Here is a 21703-nt window from a genome sequence, read left to right on the forward strand (position 1 = left end):
AACAGATGGTAAACTAATGAAATAATGACAAATGATGTTATTTTTTTAACAAAAAAAATGGTTTACAATGTACGTGACTGTAAAAGGTGTATAAACTGGAAATGAATATCAATTAACCACAAAACACTCAACTAATGGATGATATTTCTCAAGAAAGTAATTTTATTTATATTAAGAAAATGTTTCTTTTGATGGAACCTTTTGCAAAAAAAAAAAAAAAAAAAAAAAACTTTGGAATCATACTATGGTATGCAGCAAAACAAACGACACAAACTATTGTTCATTTACTGTCCACATTTCTCTAGCAACGAAGTATTTGTTTATTGTATATTATATTTTGACATATTGTGAATTCAGTGTTGTGTTGATTTCTGCAATTGTGGTTGTCACAACAAAGGAGAAGTGTTTTGTCGATCATTATTTCCAGTCATACAGAGTGAGTGTCAGAATGGGGCGAGCTTGCATCACATTAAAGAGCAGTACCAGGAGCAATTTAACAATGTGACACCAAATAACACAACAATGTTAGTTGTCGTCGAGAAGTTTTATCCTACGGGATCAGTCTTATGTCGCCTTGCATGTTATAATGCTTGATTTTCTGAGTATGTCGTAATTTCAGTACTCTGTATGACCGGAAATAATGCTCAACAATAAACACCTTCTCCTCTGTTGTGAGAACCATAATTGCAGTAGTAACCCCGACATTGAATATACAATATGTCAAACTACGAGTATCATCTATACTAATAATAAATCTGTAGCCGAAATTTTTCTGGTAATTTTCGATTTTCCAAAAATAATTGGTGCTAACATATATAATTAACCACCCTGAAACCGAAAATAGCTTTTTTGAAATTTTTGTTTGTATGTCTGTCTGTCTGTCTGTCTGTATGTTTGTTACCTTTTCATGCGATAATGGCTGAACGGATTTCGATGAAAATTGGAATATAAATTAAGTTCGTTGTAACTTAGATTTTAGGCTATATGGCATTCAAAATACATTTAAAAGGGGGGTTATAAGGGGGCCTGAATTAAATAAATCGAAATATCTCGCTTATTATTGACTTTTGTGAAAAATGTTACATAACAAAAGTTTCTTTAAAAATAATTTTCGATAAGTTTTATTCCTTGAAAAATGTTGGTAGGACTGATATTTAATGAGCTAAATGAGTTTTAAAATTAAAATAACTGCCATCTAAGGCCGTGTAATGAATTAGAAAACAAATGACTTCGTCTATAAGGGGCCTTGGACAGCAACAATCGAAAGCTATGAAAGATAGCCTACAGATAATGTTTCTGCATTTCTATGAAGTAATATCGGAAGCTAAATTAACCGATTTGTATAATTAATTATTAATTCACCATTGGAAAGTGTAGTTTCTCTAGATGGACATAATGCTATAATGTTATCACAGTAACTTCTGAGTGAATCGAGGACAGGTAAGATTAAAATAGATTCTTATGCACAGAAAACTTGATAGGCTATTCTGTATATTCGTTTCTTGTATTTCCTAAAATAATTTTTATGACCAAATGAGTGGTCTCTGGATCAAAATGATCGCATTTTAATTTTTTAATTCAATTTAAATTAAGTAACATAATAAACGATTTATTCTTCTATCAAACACGAATGTTCCCTGGATCAAATGTCCTATTTTAATTATATAGTTACTTTATATTTATTTCTAATGGGTGCAGCAGAGCGCACGGGTACGGCTAGTATAAAATAAATAAACGCTTGGTTGCCGGGGAAACATGGACAGCAGATGAGCGATAATTTCAGTGTCATTTGTTTTGCCGCATACTGTATAACCAACAGTGAATGTATTTTGTTATCACATAATATGTGTTGGAGCTTAATGTTCAGTGTCATACATAAACATAAAAATATAATGGGAAGAAATAAATTATAGCAATTTCTCAAAACACATTTTTTTTACATACAACTTCATTTCATACATTGTATAAATGGCATTTCATTTATACACAACAGTACATTAACGTCATGCTATTCACTAGAATTCTTTTTCAGGTAGTGCTGTATATAATACAATTCTCTTGTATAATTGTATGTTTTATTGATTGTCCTTCTGTGAAATAAATGGAGGAACACGAAGCAAGAATACATATGGACTTAATTAACATGAAGATAATATATAACCTTACCTCAAGGACACAACTGACAAGGGATGAATTACGATATGGATGATAATGACGAAGGAAGGGTTAAACTTTGGTTTCAAAAGTTTACCAGGTGGGTACTTGTAATGCAAAAGGTGGAGATCAAAACAGCTTAAAAACTTATTAACATGTCATTTTTTATCAATATTCTACAATGTTTGAAAATGTGGTAAAAATGTGGTATACATTTGAAATAGTTTCTTCCACGGGTGAAACTAATAAAATACTGACTGACCACTACATTACAACATTTTCACAAGAAAAAACATAAAACATCCAGCACAAGCAATTTAGCAATTTACACCTAACAAATGAAGAATCAAAGGGAAAAGGAATCTCAACGGACAACAGCAGCTCCACAGAAGACAGGATAACAATACAGGATAAGACAAAATAATGCTTGTAGGAATGAAGTTGACGCACAACCCCAGCATGTGGAATAAGAAAGAATAAAAGAGAAATTCGGCAAGCAAAAGGGATAAAGAGAGAGGATATAAAGTAACTGAAAATGTCAAATTAGGGAAAAGAACTGCAATCTGCCTCACAATATTAGACGTTTACAATCAAGAAATGCACCCAAACATCATGTTTAGATATAAAAGTACCCTTTCAAACGCTTACAAATGATTTGCGTTAATAGTCTTGGTTAAGTTTTCTTACATTACTGTATGAAGGCAAGTTATGGAAAACACCATTATCACAAATAGTGAAATATTCATCCAGCTTCACTGCTATTGCACTAGCCTCAGTACAATATCGATCTGAACATACCCACATCACCTAAACAAGCATTAACAAACATTTTTACTTTGGCAAGTTAGCTTTTTTATATTTCTTTTGTTCTTAAATTCAATATATATATAATATATTTGTATATAACTAAAAATAGAAAATATCCACGAAGAATTCGCACCTATGTATTTTAATACAATATCAATTTCTACAAAGTTTCTGCTATTCACAACACTAAAAAAGTTTATAGATAACTTGGGATTGACAACTCAGGTTATTTTATCAACCTCAAGTTACCAGATAACCTCACGATGCCATTTACCACAATCAACCATAAATGCAATAAACAAACATTATGTATAAATCATTCCAGTCTCTTCCATGTTCAAGTCATAAACCCACAGAGCTTTCAGCTATAGGTTATGTAAAAATGTTATCCAACAAACAACATGAAATACACACACAATATTTAATTTAGAGAAAGAACACTCACCCACACTGATTAAGAATTTCGAAAAAATAAATAATACTTATTTTAATTATTTTTATATTAAAACCTGTTCAAAGTTCCATTAAAAGAAAGTTTTCATCACGCAAAAAGATCCATACAGTATTATCCATACAGATGGCATGAGTGTCCATCTTACCTCAGAACAAAATTCAGAAAATAAATTTCTAAAAATTTCTGGCTAAAGAATCATATTAAATATGCAACATTACAAATAGATTACCGTGTTTAATTGCATAATGGTCGTGCCCTTATTTACAGACAAACTGATCAGGACTTCAAAATTTCACTGCATAATCGTTGCATGGATATTATTATCACGATCAAGAATTATTAAAAAATAACGTGCCACCACTGCAACACAAAGTATCTTTATACTCAAGGTCGAATATGCGAAAAACAATAGTGGCCGCTGACAAAAGTGAATGAAGTGGGGATGCGAGATGTTATCACCAAGCCAATACCCATAAATACCTTCAGTTCAGTACAATTGTTGGTTCTGAGTGATGGTTGTTTACGAGTTTTCAAATATTTTTTTTTTAGACATAGGCCAATCATCTTTCGGCGGACTGGTCCAGTAGTCAGATAATATCGACTTCAGTGTATCAGATGTACCGATACATGTGGCTCAACAATACTGTGAATGCTTTTAGCCAATAAAAAGTGTTTTTAATTCAATAACAGACTTTAAGACAGTGGTTTCCAAACTGGGATCGCGAAATGATTTACAAAATAAAACCAAAAACGCGTTATTAACATATACTTACTGTGTATTCAGAAACATAAACAACATTCAAAGTTTTGGGAGTTATACACTAAAGTAAAAAATAAATTTATTAATTCGACAAATATGTCTGTTTTTCAGAAACTATCTCTTAAATCTGGACTCTGTATTCGATACACACATAGTGATATCACTCTCAAGTTCAATGAGATTTTTCGTCTTTGTTTTGATGGCAATCATACACAAAAAGCTTATTTTTCATAAAAATGAGGTTGCAAATGCTATAAAATAGGCCTTACTCGAGGTATTCATGCATTCTTTTGATCCACAACTGATCTACACTCTGTGAAAAAATTATTATTATTATTATTATTATTATTATTATTTATTTATTTATTATTTTTTTTTTAATTTCAGCTAGTTGAACGCAACTATCTAAGAATGGATTGAGTATCCATCTGTGATTGTCGTAATGTTTTGAGTGTCTTTCGGAAACTACTCAAAAACCTGTTGTTTAGAATTGTACAAACTTAATTTAACAAACTCAGTATTTGCCGTATCACACGTAGCTAAATTTTTCAGATCTTAACACAGTAGAATATATCACATTACTTCTTGTGAAATGACATAGATCAGAAATCAAGTTTCTCTATAAATCCTTTGATTTTATCCCTGGCTGTTGTTATGTTAATATATTGGCCTTGCAAATTCGTACTATTCAACGTGTTTAGGTGTTCCAAAATATCAGCAAAGTAAGCTATTAGAAATGATCTTCATGTAATATTTCATATCATTATTGCACTAATTTTCTATTTTGATCGTTCTTGGGGTGGTTTCCAGTAATTTTGAGTAAAACTTTAATTGTTTTCGATATGACAGGGATCTGTATTTTTGGAATGAGGTTAAGTACCCTACCAGGTCAGTAGAGAGGGGGTTGCATACAAAGTCTCACCGAAAAGTGGGTCGCACCTTCAAAAAGTTTGGGAACCACTGCTTTAAGGTATTATTTGTGTTATGGTTCCAGCATTCCACACTAATACCGGTTTCCCTCCTTCCCCTCTCCTTCCTCTTCTGTTACAAATCACGTAACTTGGCCCTTTTTGCTCGCACACTTCCTGTTACATGGAAGCTGATCACTGAAAGTTGATGCGACCAATTGTTACCATTTTAATTTATTCTTCACATAATGGTCACACCGTATATTTACACGCCAAAAAAAAAATAATAAAAATTGCAACGATTATGTGGTATTTATTATCTATAAAGGTTATGTTACTTGAAATTATCGAGTCTGTCTCATTATATGACATGTTTTTAAAAAAAGATTTTTATTGTTATTCAAATTCCTAATAGCAGTCTAGTGACAATTTTCACATTGCCGTCAGAAAAATAGGGTAAGCCTCTAAAAGGAAATATGGGTTTAAAATTTAACTTACACGATTCTTACAGTTTATTAACTAAATACAGACATAAAAGAAGCATCTTTCTTGCGAAAAATAAAGTTTGAAGTAAAGAAAAGGGGGAGGATGTCTTGTATTAATTCAAAATAAACTCTTCAAAATCATTTACATAAGTACTGCATAAGCACTTTTTAGTAAAAGATAAAACTTTTCAGATTAGCAGAGAAAGGGAAGTCGAGACATTTAATTGCCATACTTTTCACACATGATTCAAGCGTTAAAATAAGTCCATGTAATTTATATTACAAGTTTTAAATTCCTATAAAAATCTTCGCCTGAAATAAAACAAGAGCAGATAACAATATATTTATCATAAAAAGAAACATTTACTTGTGTCTGTAGTAATATAATGATGAACTGGACAGTTCATTATTTCTGAAATCAATTTCTTCCTTGTTGGTAAGTGTTCTGTCTCAAGTGAAGCCCATCTACCCCCTCTAAAATGCAGCAGTAGAGGAAAGGGTAGCTGCAATAATTCGCGTTGAAATATTGAAGACTATAAAGCCGACGTAAGATAACCTGTATTGCATATATAACTACCATGGAAGTGTTACAAATAACCAACCGAATTACAACAAATTTCGCAAATTAACAAATATAACTCCTTGCAAATGAAAAGAGTAAGATATGCGAGAGCCAACAATGCAGAGAAGGGAGGGCAACTTAATATTCATGTTGCTTGTTTATGTGAATGTAATTTCTTGGAAGTCTCAGTTGCTCTGACATTCTCACAAGCTTCAGCCCAACACCCATACTGGCATGAAAACAATCACGTCTGTAAGTGCTAATTATGATTCAAGCATTTATAACACACAATTATGTATTTATACAGTTTCTTACAGTTACTTTATTACATGTAGTGTACAACAATCTTCACGTCGCATTCCAGTTTAAAACTATTTTACAGTATGACGATAATTCAGCACTTCGGGTACTTACATGTTATATACAAACCAATTCTCTTTCTATTGTACTTTTTCTTTTTTGCTCTAATGCATATAAAACAGGCACCCCATTGGAGTCACAACATAAAAAGAGTCGACGGACACTATGCTAATGTCTGCTCGTTCCAACAAGGAAGGATCATAAGCACTATAAAGTCTTGAACAGAATGGAGGGAAAATATACGAATTAAAAACAAACTTTATTTACAGGCTGAGTTAACTATATAATAGTCATCTGTACAGTCACGACTTCACATCAAAACGAGACAACCTAAGCTCAGGGTAACGAACAAAATCCCACAATTTCCACTTCATTCTATTGACAAGTATTACAGTGCTTACTTGTATGGCTACCACCAACCCATCTGCGTCTGGTCACGAATATTTATATATCACATGCTATTATGTAAGTTCAGTAGTCAAATTCACACAGAAAAAAAAAGACCAGTATAAAAATTATACTACATAAGAAATTCTTGTCTTAGGGGCTTAATAATGGTACATCCTAAAACATATCTTATCACCAGTTATACTGCGTTTAAAATGTAAAAATAATCTACAAAAATCTGAAACCAATTTTTTTGGTTTCTTATGTCGGTGGAATTGGTTGACTTAGTTATTAAGGGAATGTAGTTGAGAGATTTTAACTCTTTTTTTGTACCTTTGTATCTCAACATCTTAGTTCATCCACTTTCTACAGTTTGGTGCTCCACAATTGCAGGGAATCTTGTGCTGATCATCTTCAATGTCGAACTTGTAGTCATATGCCAGCTACAATAAAAAAAATTCAGGAATTAAGAAATATACTATAGCCCAAGTAATATTTCTCTTATGGCCACATGAATCAATCTCGGTTAGTACAACCACTACTTAAAATTGTCACTTAACCATGGTTAACCATTTTTAAAATGCATCGACCTGATTAGGCCTTAAACAAGAGATTAACCATGGTAATCTCTAACTGGCCATATTAAAGTGGTTAAGGTAGATAGCCAGTGGTCAACAGTAACATAAAATGACAGCCAGGTTCATAACTGATGACTCTGAATACGAATTAGTGTATTTGGATTGCTTTAATTGGGATGATGGTGTGTCAACAGAGAGAAGAAATCCTTTAGAGGAATTAAGTGACAGAAAATTTCAGGAGAGATTTCGTTTATCGAAGCCTACCAACAAATGAGGGATCTAAACATATACTGTTTCCGCTGTAAGAAAAATCCTAATGTAAACATAAGCATGTTGCTGTCATACCCGTGATTGGCTCCCAGTCGAAACACTCACATGACGCAGGAAAACACAGTTCGTATTTGGAAACTATAATCTTGTATTATTTTAAAATAAAAAATTGAATTCTAGTTGTTAAATACATATAACTTCACTTACATGTAAAACGCTATGTAAAAGAAAAGCTACTTTTATATTTTGTTATGTATTATGAACGCGGATGAATACCAACAGTAATACCGAGGTAGTCTGTTCTTGTAACAAGCTGGCGTCACTTGAGCTCGTAGTTGTTCACGTAAGCACGTGGTACTGAAGTATGGCTTCTGCATCCTCGGTGTGTGTGGTTATTAAACATAAGAGTGGAAACCCTCTCAAAAGCGGAGAAAACAAATAGTCTTAAAGGTATATGATACGTTATGTGATAATTTAATTACAGTAATTATAAAGTAAATGTTTCCTAAGCAAACGAATGCATAGTAGTGAGGTTAGGCCTACTTGATGAGCAACGGGAAATCTTTAACTTGAAACAGAATGTACAACAGTAGGCGGGAACATGTACTGAGAATCTATGGCGCCAAACAGCGACCAATGAAGCCTCACTTCAGTCATGTGCTATTGTTTATATTAGGATTTTTCTTACAGCGAAAAGATTATAGTTGATTCTCATTTAAAAAAAGAAAGTTGACTCTAATATCTTGGAAATTATTTCATGTACAAAAAAATACAATAGGTGTATCAGATGTCCCCTTCGATGTAAATATTATTGGTTTGTGTATATCTGAAATATTTCACATGCTATCTGAGGTGAAAGAGTTAAGTGGCCACCCTGTATATTCTATCACCTGCTATGCTAGATGCAATGAGGTCCCTAATTTCTTATATAGTATGCTGGTTACTGTGTGTGAATATATGCTTACCTCTTCTCCACGGGAGATACGTCTCTTGGCAAAAATGATTATCCTGAGATCTCTCTCCACCTCCACGATCTCAGCCACGCAGTTTGGATTACAAGAATGATTAATATACCGGGCGAGTCCTCCTGACAAAGTGGCGTCCACAACACGCTCTTCATCTAGCCGGAACATATAAATACCACGGTTCTGTAACAATACAATAACAGGACTTGAAAGAGTTACTCAGAGTTAAGGATGTTACTATTAGTAAAAATCTTAGATGAAAATGGAAAGAACACCATCATCTATAAGAAGTGACAGATAAAATGTGTCATTTTAGTTGTTGTTAATTAATGCTGCGTTCTTGGCAATAAAGCCATTAACCCTCTTCTCACCATGCATTTATCATGTAAGTTTTCAGTCAAAATATCATATTGAAATACACTGCATTACCTATAAACTACTGATATGTTCCTGTTAAAAATGTTCCAAAAAGCTAAATGTAAACTCCACAGATGTTACAAAACGCTAAAAGTCATGATAATGTTTCAAGTGAGGTTTCACGAAACTAAATTAAATGTAGTCTGAGGTTATTCTGTGAAAATAAACTTTTACTTACCCGAGCTTCATACAGCTTCTCACGCAGCTCTGAGAGCTCGGTTCGGATCACCTCACCAATATATTCTATCACCATGGTGTGGCGCTCCAAGTCCCGGGCAGCATAAAGCCCTAAACCTTGGATTTTTGATCTGAAAAAAAAAAAAAAATTGTGTTGATTCGGTGCATATACATAAAACGGTGGGTGGGTTGGAAATAGTAACCAATTTCAAATAGGATAATCTTAAATAAATAATAATTTCGCACAAAGAAACGGAGACATCTGCCTGACAGACAGGTGACCACGGCTGACACAGCACACATCCACACGATGGTCTAGTTCTTGCCACACTTGCATTAACACGAACTTGTCGATAGTGTTAACCACAGCGATATCATACAACATCGGTGACACGAATTCCCTGTCGTCGATGCAACCCCAAAAAAAGAAGTCACACGGTGTGAAGTTTGGTGATATTGGGGGTCACAGCATTAGATGCTGGTCAGTTTTAGATACAATTCCTATCTAATGCGTTAGGAACACTGTGTGAGTTCTTTTCGAATTTTTTACGAAATTCACGTTGGACAATAATCACTGAGCTAGTAGTCTGAAATTCCAAAATGCAGAACAATTTCTTCACACATGTAGCAGCCATTGCACAACAGTGAGGAATGCGAGCTGCAGCTGAACAAAACAATGTGAGTGACTGCCTAGAAGCAGTGCAATACAAGTATTAGCTGCAGATGAAGAAAATGAAATGGCCTAGCAGCAGGAATGTGAACCCTTGTCTTAACAAAGCATATACATGCACCAACTGTTTGAGCTCTTCGTTCATTCTGGACTGGTTTCATTAATGTAAATTCAGTAGTTTCCTTGAAATAAAGTTTTGTAACTCTTCAAATCTTTATGAAAAACTGTGTATATGAGTAAAACAGAATTGTCTGTTATTTACGAGTTTGTTTAACGTTCTTATTGGTGAGCTCTTACAGTTGAAGTTTTTAAAGAAACTAATGCCTGCAGTTCGTATTTTATTTTGCTCCCTCAAGATCAGCATAATTTTAACGAGTTGAAGATGATATGTAAGACAATAATAATGAGTTGGATAACATAACATGTGATGTGAAATGAAATTTCCATCTTCTGAAGGAGGAGAAAAAAACAACAACGGTATTCCAATGTGAAAAATATATAAAGATAAAAAGTGACATTAAACAATGCTAGCAAATGATAAAGAAAAAAAAAAAAGATAATAAAAATTTAACGATTTTATTACATCAAAATTTTAGTCATCTTTATTTGATGTGCCTTTTTATGAGTAAAAATAAAAATCATTGAAAATCTTATACCAGAAGTTTATGACCAGGAACAAATTAAACATTTGCCCGATTATTGTAAAATCATTCTTTTGGCAGTTTCTGTATTACTTGTTTAATGCAGGTAATAGTGATTTTTTGTAGAAATCCTGAAAGACATTCATAACAAATATGACTAAATGCTTTCTCAAAAGTTGTATCATACATTAATTTGACATTTTACTTTGGTTTTCCAATTACAATTAACAAATACAATTTTAAAATTCTTACACAAAACAAACCAGAGAATGCCATTAATAATCTTATACATTAATGCATGCCTCTTTATGAACTGGACTTGTCATGTTAAAATAGTTTTTTTTTTTTTTGCGCATGTTTCACAGGAATAAGTTCTTACATCCTTGTAGATGTGAGATATAGGACCAATAGAACAATCTTAATGTAATGGTATTGACATACATTTCCGAACTCTTCATACAGAATAGCAATATACCACAAGTCAGAAGAAATATCTTGTGTCTGCATAGTACATGAACGGCGAAACAAACGAAACACTGCAATTATCCTATTTTATGCATTCAAAGAGACATTTTCTTGCGAGATGTAGACTATCCAAATTTCTCAAATTTAACCTTACTTGCTATTCACAGAAGTTTCAAGACCGTTCTGTAGTACTTCATACACATTAAAAGAATACTAGTACTGACAGTAATAAATTTCTTTCTAACCGCGAACAATACTATATAATTTGGGTGGTTTCCAATGGTTCACACTTCAGTTATTTCAGGGGGTATGTACAACTTTCGCTGGAATAAATTTAGCAAAATTCAAAATTTAATTTCTACATATCCTGAACCAATTTTGCGCTGGAATTTGGTATATTGATTAGATTTCTAGATCAGTAAACAATTTTTAGAATCCAAAAAAGGAAAAAAAAAATTGTTAAGGTAATTATATTTTTAAGTTCGTTGGGGGTACAATTTGTACAGGAAAAATTAATTTCGCTGATATCTTCTGTAATTCTGAATATTTTAAAATGCCTTCTTCTTCAATTTATTCATAATGAGTGTGTTAATAAATCCTGCCCATTACCAGTTAAAAATACAAATATTTTTTGCGATTTTTTTTTTGCCATGAATTATATTTTTACATAAAGAATTATCAATGAAAAAATAACTTGAAATGATAAAACAGTGCTAAAGGCAGAGTTTGTGCCCCAGTATGAAATAGACTTGCATGCAAAATTTCACAAATTTATCTAAAAAATTGGAAGTTATGAGGAAAACGGTTTTGAAAAACGTAAGTTACAGGAAATGAGTGACAATCTTACCGAAGGTGAGAAGTTTTGTCCATAAAAAGGTCAAGTCAATTGACACAGTCTCACATTTCCGGTCATAACTTGAAAAGTATTAGAGATATTTAAACATTTTTTTTTCACCATACACTTAAGAAAAGCCCATTACACAAAAAGAAAAAAAAAAAAAAAAAAATGTTTCAGCTTCTGAAGGCCACCTTAAGCCATTTTGAATCTTGCCTTCCAGTAAAGCCCACTTACACTTTTGAATTGATATTTCTTAGTTATTTTTGTGTATGTATTTTAATGTATGTTTCTGATCAGTCCTTTATTCCTACTGTCCACATAATGCACTTTTTTTAAAGCTTTTTCTGCATAAATGAGTGGAAAAGATATTTCGAAAATTTTGTGGAAACATAGAACAATTCTTTTCATCGGTTTTTGACAATGCTTTTTCCAATGTCAGCCCACTTCTTTCAGCTTAAATGTTGAATGAATTGTGTTATATTTCCATTTATTCCTGTGTTTCGAGTATTCTTGGTGTTCAATGAATGCAATCTTTTTTTTTAATACATTATAATTTACTTAGTCAATCATTAATTTCTTGTTGGAAATATAGGTAGCTGTTAACGAACTTCTGAAAAGGTGTATGTACTTGTTATGATAAATGTGTAAATAATGCTTATTGTCTCCACTTGCTTTATCACGTAGCTCTGACAGAGATATAATACACTACAGTATGGAACCTTTATCTCTGTTACCTTTCCACAACCTTGAAGATAGTGACTGAAAGAAAGACAATAAGTTTCAGAATAGATGTGCTTTTCATTCTAATTACAGCTAAACCAGACAACGTTTCAACACAAGACAATTATTTTAACTGCAAGATTACGGATTTTAGCCCTAGACAAAAACTGTGGTAAGATGAATCACATTTTCTAGTTACGTAAAACTAGAACATAACTGTAACATCTTTTCTTTTCTAAAAATTCACTCGAATTCGAAATGTATTAACAGTCTGCAAGCTATTATTTAATATATTGTTACATTTAATATATGTATTCAGAATTGTGTTATTTTAAGCAAGGAACAAATTAGTTTCATAAATAAAATTTACGCAACAAAAACAAATTCTAAAATAAACAAATCAATTAAGTCGAAACTGTCAATCAGGTTTTATTCTAAGCTATAAATACGAAGAAAAAAGAACTGTGTATCTTTAATTTTGGATTCTGACAAAAATATTTAACAAGTGAAATGATGTTCCCTAGACAATGTAGGGTGTACAACATGAGTATGGGAAGAAATTAAGACATTTTCTTTTAGCAAAACGCAATTTTTTCATTTGATTCAAAATATTGTACAGTGTATTATTCAGAATTATATCTAACAAAGCTGAGGCATTTTAACAGTAAAGATGATGTTCCTACAAAAAGCAGTTCTACTGAATACTGATTACTCATTGTTGTGTTAAGCTTTCACAGAAAAAAATGAAATCTATAACAAAAGAACAAGATCTCCAAACTCGCCAGTTGAAGTGTGATATGTGGTGAAGATAGTAAAAGTGGTTCAAAATGTTGTATCAGTACTTTAGGAGCTGAGGTGCAGGTCGTTTACAATAAGAAATGTAAATAAAAATTATTTCTATTAGAGACTGTTTTCAAGCTTTTTTTTCATTCCTGTAATTATAACTTCAGCTGTAGTGACTCAATTACAGCAAAATGTCCACTTAATTAAATTAATTAATACTAGTAAACAAGGCAATCCCCCAGCGACTCTTTTGTTGAATTTGTACTGTCCACTTCGAGCTCGTTTCAGTGTAAATTATTGTGCAGTGAAGCCTCCTTTTGTTAACATCACAGTCCTTTTCATTACTTGAAAGAAAGCAAAAAGTAGAAAACCAACATCTACATTTCTTGTTGCAGTCTTCTCATCTTTCAGAGTATTGACATGGTCTTTTGAATCACCCAGTTAAAAGATGTTTTCAGAATTTCAAGATCATTGCCATGACCTTTTGTTCCCCTAAAAATTATGTGTCATGTGCATCATTCCCGGGTAAATTGCTCTACAAAGACAGACGAGACAGGTGTCATGCCCAAAACAACTTTTTTTCGTTTTCAAATGATGTTGAAAATGTGTATTTCGGAGAAGATTTCGAAATTGGGTTTTTGTAGCAAACAATACTTTTTATAATGAGAAAGAAAATAATATAAATGGGAATGTTATTCGTAACATGATAAAATAACTAATTTGTTGCAAAACACCTAAAAACATGCACCAGCTATATCACTGTCTTTTTATAAATGCATATACACAAAACTGGATGTAATTTGATTTTTTTCGGAGTTTTATCTTAGAACGTAAGTAAGTATCCCCCCCCCCCTCGTTTCTGAAGTAGGCTACTAGAATAGTGTGAAACTTTAGATGTAGATATAATCCTTATAGATGATGATGATGATGAAACAAGAAAAACTGCAAATCTGAGTGACTTTAGTACAGGCAACCTAGACACAGATATAAATGTTTGATGTTCCATAAAATGTTATTTACTTCTCACTGATAAGATGCTCTGCATACAGAATATCGCATATCACAAACAATACAAAAACTGGAAGTTTCAGACTTGTCAAAAGAAAAATTACTGGGAAATTCTCTGGTCAAGCTTGAGTAAACAATGACTCATACACATACGTCACAATTATTGTTTACTGTTTTGTACTTACGATATATTAAGATACTTATTAAATCATTACAACTGAAAGTATACACTTGAATTTTACGTACTTTATTGCAGTATTGTTTATTTTCGTTTTATATATCAGCGAAATTAATAAGTTAGTATCCAATGCAGTGGTCTGTTATTATGAAGTCATTTCTATCTTGCACCTCAATATTTCTTTATAATATTCTCATTGGCTGATGAAATTTCCTAAGTGCTCATATCTCTTGCATCCATTTCATCTGGTTCACTATATAGCATATACTTAAAGATATTGTTACATATTTCCTATTTACATAAATGTTTTGCAAGGTAATCATATTCAATGACAAGCAAATTTACAATTCTGAGCTAATAAGTTACATTTGTATCATGTGGAAATTTGTCGATTTTGAATATCTTGCATTTTTAGCAATTTAAAAATTTATCAGATGCATTGAAGCAAATCACTGACAGTCTTTCATGGACATTAAGTCAATCATTTATTGTGCCATGATGCCTTTCTTCTTTAGTCCTCACATTCATTTTTTTAAATGAATAATTCTTAGCCTACCTCTGATAGAGGTTCTGGCTGATCTGTATTATCGTCCCACTCACTGGGTTAACATCAGCATACACTTTGAGTTTTGATTATCACTCGCCGCTGTATAATGCATAACTTAACTGATTGATTATTGTTTTGTACCGCAAGACTCCTCATGCAGTAAATTTGGTGTTGCAATGTCTATGCAGTATTCTACTGTTGTTTCTTCAAGAGATAATGTACTGTTATCCTACATAAATGTACAGACCCTGCGTTAGGCTATATAATTTGACATATTACAAGTAAAATGAATGAAAGTGTTAGTGCACTCATCATACAAGTATATTATTTATATTTGTGTTGTATTAATACATTACGTTTTAACTAATGTAACTACTATTGCATATTAAAATAATTGATAAAGCATATGCAGTATATAATAATATACTGGATATCTAAAATATTCCTTCTGATTATCTCGGAAATGAATTGTTTGCAACACAGATAATAATACTCGTGACTTTTTAACAAGTGCGGATTTCATGGCCATTTCAATGTCAATTTTATACTTTTTTTTATGCTCGACCATGCCGAACTGTAGTAATTATACACCTGGTAGCAGTCCTTTAATGCATGTCATTAAAGTACACCTATTCATTAAAGTTCAGGTTTTCGATTATTCTCGGATATACAATCAAAAGATAACTAGCAAAACGTCTGGAAATCCAATACTGTCGCAGAAGGTTATGTTCTGTTACTATAATAATTAGCGTTAATTGTAAATAATATTCAAATAAATTCAATTTGTCATCTCGTTTTTCAATGTCGAATTCAATTTCAAGGTTATAGCAAGTTAACGAGATTACATCAAGGTCGTTGACATTTGTTTCGGGGAAAAAATCAATACTTTCGCGTCTGCGCACATCTCACAATTCACGAGATTGCACAAGGTCAGTTCCCTTCCCATTCACATAAGATAACGTGAAAGTTATGAATAATTTCAAGCTAGAAATATGGTCGAGCATAAAAAGTCGTATGAAACTTGCCTATAATGGTAATTAAGACGCTCGTATGAAAATTATGAAACTCGCTTGCGCTCGTTTCATAAACATTCTCGCGTCTTAATTACTATCATTATAGGCTCGTTGCATAATGTACTATTATTGGAACACAACATTTTCATTATATTAAGGATATAGATGAAAGTTTTTTTTTTTTTCGCGTAAAATCTGAAATAACGTATAAAGTTAAAGTTCCCCAAAAAATATCAGAAGCGACTGAACAATTTAATATTCTGAATGAGAGTCATTTTGTGAAATTAATTTTATAATGATACAACAACATATTATAATAGGCCTAATATATAATAAAATATAATATAAATTATTATATAGTTTTAAACAATGTATAGGGATACTAGGCCTATCAATTCAGCATGTAATAAAGCTATTACAGTTTCCTCCTCTCACTGTTGTTTAAACATGACAACAGCGCTTCTTCGTTTCCGAGTTAGGGATGCAATTAAACTCTGCACTGTTTATGTTGACTGTTGTTGATTGTTGGCAGCGAGCAATAACAAAGACCGTTCACATTTGACAAGCTGAATGTTAACCTAATGAATGGGACGATTTTACATCTATTATCACTTGATGATATATGTCGAAGGAAGAACAATTGTTTGTATACATCTGAAGTCTGATTAGTGTAATATGTTATCTAGTCAGCGATATACGCAATGGATGGGCAAAGGAATTGGCCAACCTACCCCATTATCTCCTTGCTTAAATGCCTTATTGGTGTTATTTATGAGGTTCAACCTGTCTTGGGACAGTTGATTAAACAACAATTCTTAGCCATTCTTTGCAAACTGCCATTTTGCATTATTCAACTACTGTCTGTTCAGTTTATCCTTTAATTCACAACACATTCTAACTAGGATTGCTTTAAATGTTCGTAACTTATTCTCTAATGTCTGTGTTATAATAGTGTTTAATCTTTTAGGTTTAAGCATAATACACCAATATGTTTGAGGGCACTACACAAACATATTAAATTGAAGATACTATTTTGTACTTTGGTATTCGAAGTACATCTTCATTTTTGGTAACACAACCATTGTGTAATTATTGAAATATGTATTTCATATAACATTAATAACAATTAATTTTTATGGTATACAGACATGAAACAGTTAAGAGTTATTCCATAGTTTTCAGTATGCTATAATAGAGCATGTGCATAATTATAAATTGTAAAAGCTAATGATTTTCTCTTTTTCTTCTAGCCCGTGTCCTTTCTCATGGGTTGATTTTTCGATAAGAGTCTCCATTTTTCCCTATTTTTCCACAGTTGAGTTCCATCTATTTTTTGTGCCATTCTTCTCCTTTTCTTTCGACATCCCTCTTAACCTGGTCCAGCCATTTGCCTCTTGGTCTCGTTCCTTTTTCTAGCAATTCAGATACTTTTTTTTTGGGTAATCTGTCACCATCCATCCTTTTCAGATGACCAAACTATCTCAATCAATTTCCTTCTAATGGGTACGCCGAAGTGAAATTAGAAAATTTTAAAATATTGGACCAACAGTTTTCATATATAATTCCCCAACTGTTTCTAATATGTATCATTTTACCTTTTAGGTGTGTTTCCAAATTATATGTAATACGCTTTGTCAAATCTGGCAACCTTTTCATAAGGGAAGCTAAATTTATGATTATTATATATACACATTTTCAGCTAAATTAGTAAATATTTTTTACATTTTGTAAGTGATTCATAAAAAATTAATTGTAATTGTTTTTCATCTTCTCATACAAGAATCACTTCTTTAAACTGAAATTTCACTATTATGTTCAACATACTGTAATTAATAATAATTGGCATGGAAATTTTAAGTTTTTGCATTAGTTTTGTCTAAAAAAAAATTTACATTACTGTAGTTTAAATGTGTTTTAGACGTAATAGATCAACTATTGACCAGATATTTTGTATTCGACAGATAATGGAGAAAAAATGGGAGTATATGGGTACAGTGCATCACTTATTCATAGATTTCAAAAAGGCATATGACTCGGTTAAGAGAGAAGTTTTATATGATATTCTTATTGAATTTGGTATTCCCAAGAAACTAGTTCGATTAATTAAAATGTGTCTCAGTGAAACGTACAGCAGACTTCGTATAGGTCAGTTTCTGTCAGATGCGTTTCCAATTCACTGTGGGCTAAAGCAAGGAGATGTACTATAACCTTTACTTTTTAACTTTGCTCTAGAGTATGCCATTAGGAAAGTCCAGGATAACAGAGAGGGTTTGGAATTGAACGGGTTACATCAGCTGCTTGTCTATGCGGATGACGTGAATATGTTAGGAGAAAATCCACAAACGATTAGGGAAAACACGGGAATTTTACTTGAAGCAAGTAAAGAAATAGGTTTGGAAGTAAATCCCGAAAAGACAAAGTATATGATTATGTCTCGTGACCAGAATATTGTACGAAATGAAAATATAAAAATTGGAAATTTATCTTTTGAAGAGGTGGAGAAGTTCAAATATCTTGGAGCAACAGTAACAAATATAAATGATACTCGGGAGGAAATTAAACACAGAATAAGTATGGGAAATGCCTGTTATTATTTGGTTGAGAAGCTTTTATCATCCAGTCTGCTGTCAAAAAATCTGAAAGTTAGAATTTATAAAACAGTTATATTACCAGCTGTTCTTTATGGTTGTGAAACTTGGATGGACTCTCACTTTGAGAGAGGAACAAAGGTTAAGGGTGTTTGAGAGTAAGGTTCTTAGGAAAATATTTGGGGCTAAGAGGGATGAAGTTACAGGAGAATGGAGAAAGTTACACAACACAGAACTGCACGCATTGTATTCTTCACCTGACATAATATTAGGAACATTAAATCCAGACGTTTGAGATGGGCAGGGCATGTAGCAAGTATGGGCGAATCCAGAAATGCATATAGAGTGTTAATTGGGAGGCCAGAGGGAAAAAGATCTTTAGGGAGGCCGATATGTAGATGGGAAGATAATATTAAAATGGATTTGAGGGCGGTGGGATATGATGATAGAGAATGGATTAATCTTGCTCAGGAAAGGGACTGATGGTGAGCTTTTCTGAGGGCGGCAATGAACTTCCCGGTTCCTTAAAAGCCATAAGTAAGAAGTAAGTAAGTATTAAATAATAATTCCTCATAAAAATTATATGTCAGCTTACTGTAATCTATTATAAAATCTCTTATTTTTCCATCACCCATCTTTCGTTTCTGTATAGGAGGGAGAAACAAACATGAAAGATACTGTGTACTGGTATGTGTATTTCAGATGATGTTGCATAGTAAATTATCATTAAGTTTCTCAGTGCAGAAGGAACCAACGATATAGAAATTTATAAAAGACTCCCAGAACAGCTATCAGAAAAACTGTTTGTCTTATTACGTAGTCTCTGAGTGGTGCACATCACTTAAACCTGGGCACAGTATAGTTTTAACATGCCACATGCTATTTGTCCCATGATTTCTGTCAACATAAAAGAAATTTAATGGACTGAAAACTTATTCTGGAAAACTGATGACTAAAAGTCTAGGAATTGGCCAGGAAGAAAATATCAGAATTTGAAGCACCAAGAAAATTACTCACCAATACCTAAATTTTCAAAAGTGTATGCAAGATAGGAGTGCAAGAAGAAGCAAAACAAAACCAGTGTAACTTTGTGGCTATCTCCAGTACTACAATCAAGAGGGTGGGTCGTAAGTTCTTGGATAGGATTGTGACAATCAATGAGACTTGGATATGCTAATACATCCGTGGAACAAAGCTAGTTAGCAAAGAATGGACACATTCAAATTCGCCACCAACAAAAAAGGATGAAGTGAAGTCATTTCAGAAAAGATAATGGCTAGGGTTTTTGGGACGTGAAAGGGCTGACATTAATTAATTTTCGCTTAGATCAACAAAGAATGAATGCAGCATACTACAATAGTCTTTTGAAAGACAAACTGGGAGAAGCCACAAAGTTCAGTAGACGTGGAAAATTGTCTAAAGGATCAACTCCTGCACGATAATGCCTGTCCACAGTCACACAAGATACGCTTACTAAACTTTAGTGGAAAGTGCTGCCACATCCTTCCAGCCAGATTTATCCTGTGCGACTACCTTTTTGGATCACCAAAAAAGACTTAAGAGGCAAAATATTTGTCACGAACAATCTGACTATGAAAGGAGTGTAGAAATGGCTGCACAACCGATCAAGAATGTCCTTCAATGTTCAATACTGCCATTTTGTAGCAATGTCATATTACATTTTTGGTTCAGGGAAAATACTACTATTTTACAAAAACGCCTCCTCTGATTGACGTTCTGGCTGATATCTATTATCAAGCAATGTATCTCACTTAACGATATGGATGACAGGAAGAACAACTGTTGCATATATCTTAAGTCTGATTAGTGTAATATGTTACTAGTCAGCGATGTATGCAATGGAGGGGGAAAGAAACTGGCCATGCTACCCCATTACTTCCTAACTTAATTGCCTCATGAGTGGTGCCTTATTGTTATCTCTTATGAGGTTTCAACCAGTCTTTGGAATGTTTACATACATACATACGAATGAAAACACTCGAATTTTCTAAAATACGAACATTTTCTCTGGACCAAAAATACAATATGGCAGTGCTACGAAGTGGCAGTGATGTGCTCAACATTGATTGAAGCTTCGTGGTCATTTGCAGAAATGTATCAATAAACTGGAAAAAAATATATATACAAAATTAGGGTTTGAATATTTTATGTATTGATAATGTTCACAATTAAGTAGCCTGGATCAAATTTGAACCTCTATATGTGGTTGATGATAATCTATTAGAATGAACAATTTCTATGACTGTATTAGAAATAATTATGGACGTTTTTCTTAACAACTGCAAGTCCTTGTGGATTTCTTATTCCTGCCAGAAATGCAAAGGTTCTATTTCATTTACTTCACCTTACCTACATCTACTAGTCTTCATATGCATAACCTCAATGCACTGATGCTTCCAAAGATTGAAATGTGCTACATAATAATTAAAAATACATTAACATGTGCGAGGAAATACGAGACCTCTTTGAGATAAAATTAAATTCAATACTTATCAGTAATAAAGATTTAAATGAGTAATTCATAGTACAAGAGAGTAAAATTAGACTTTATGTGCAAGCAGGAAGTTTAGCACTGAGGCTAAGCCGAGGATAGTAATTTCCACGAGCGCATAAAATATGTTTACTCTCATGTGCTATACAATATTTTATCCATTACTGGCATCTAAATAATTTTACATTGTTGAGCTTTCTTTGTAATTTGTTGTTTGTGAAGAAATTATAAATGAACGAATGTATGTATTTTATTGCTGCTAATGTGCTGGTTGTCATAGAGAGAGTGATTTAAAAAAAATTAATTCACTGCTGTGAGTTAAAAACTTTTATGCTCCACCATGCTGAAATGTAGTAATTATACACCTGCTAGCATTCCTTTAATGCATGTCATTAAAGTACACCTACTCATTAAAGTACAGGTGTTCAGCCAATGACAAGTCAGCTTACAGGTGTT

The 21703-nt window shown here is 32.7% G+C and overlaps 1 protein-coding gene across 12 annotated transcripts in view; it reads right to left on the reverse strand.

Annotated features, from left to right (window-relative positions):
* Nucleotides 1-2298: 2298 nt before the first annotated feature.
* Nucleotides 2299-21703, reverse strand: part of LOC138703582 (histone-lysine N-methyltransferase 2C-like) — a 235804-nt gene continuing 216399 nt past the window's right edge. For all 12 annotated transcript variants that reach the window (XM_069831570.1, XM_069831573.1, XM_069831575.1 and 9 more), the window contains 3 exons: nt 9286-9415; nt 8691-8873; nt 2299-7320 (listed from right to left, as the gene is read on the reverse strand). In XM_069831570.1, coding sequence (XP_069687671.1) covers nt 7228-7320; nt 8691-8873; nt 9286-9415 — 406 coding nt within the window. In that variant the 3' untranslated portion in view covers nt 2299-7227. The remainder of the gene's footprint in view (nt 7321-8690; nt 8874-9285; nt 9416-21703) is intronic.

This window comes from Periplaneta americana, chromosome 7 (assembly GCF_040183065.1).
Source record: "Periplaneta americana isolate PAMFEO1 chromosome 7, P.americana_PAMFEO1_priV1, whole genome shotgun sequence".
Classification (NCBI taxonomy): domain Eukaryota; kingdom Metazoa; phylum Arthropoda; class Insecta; order Blattodea; family Blattidae; genus Periplaneta; species Periplaneta americana.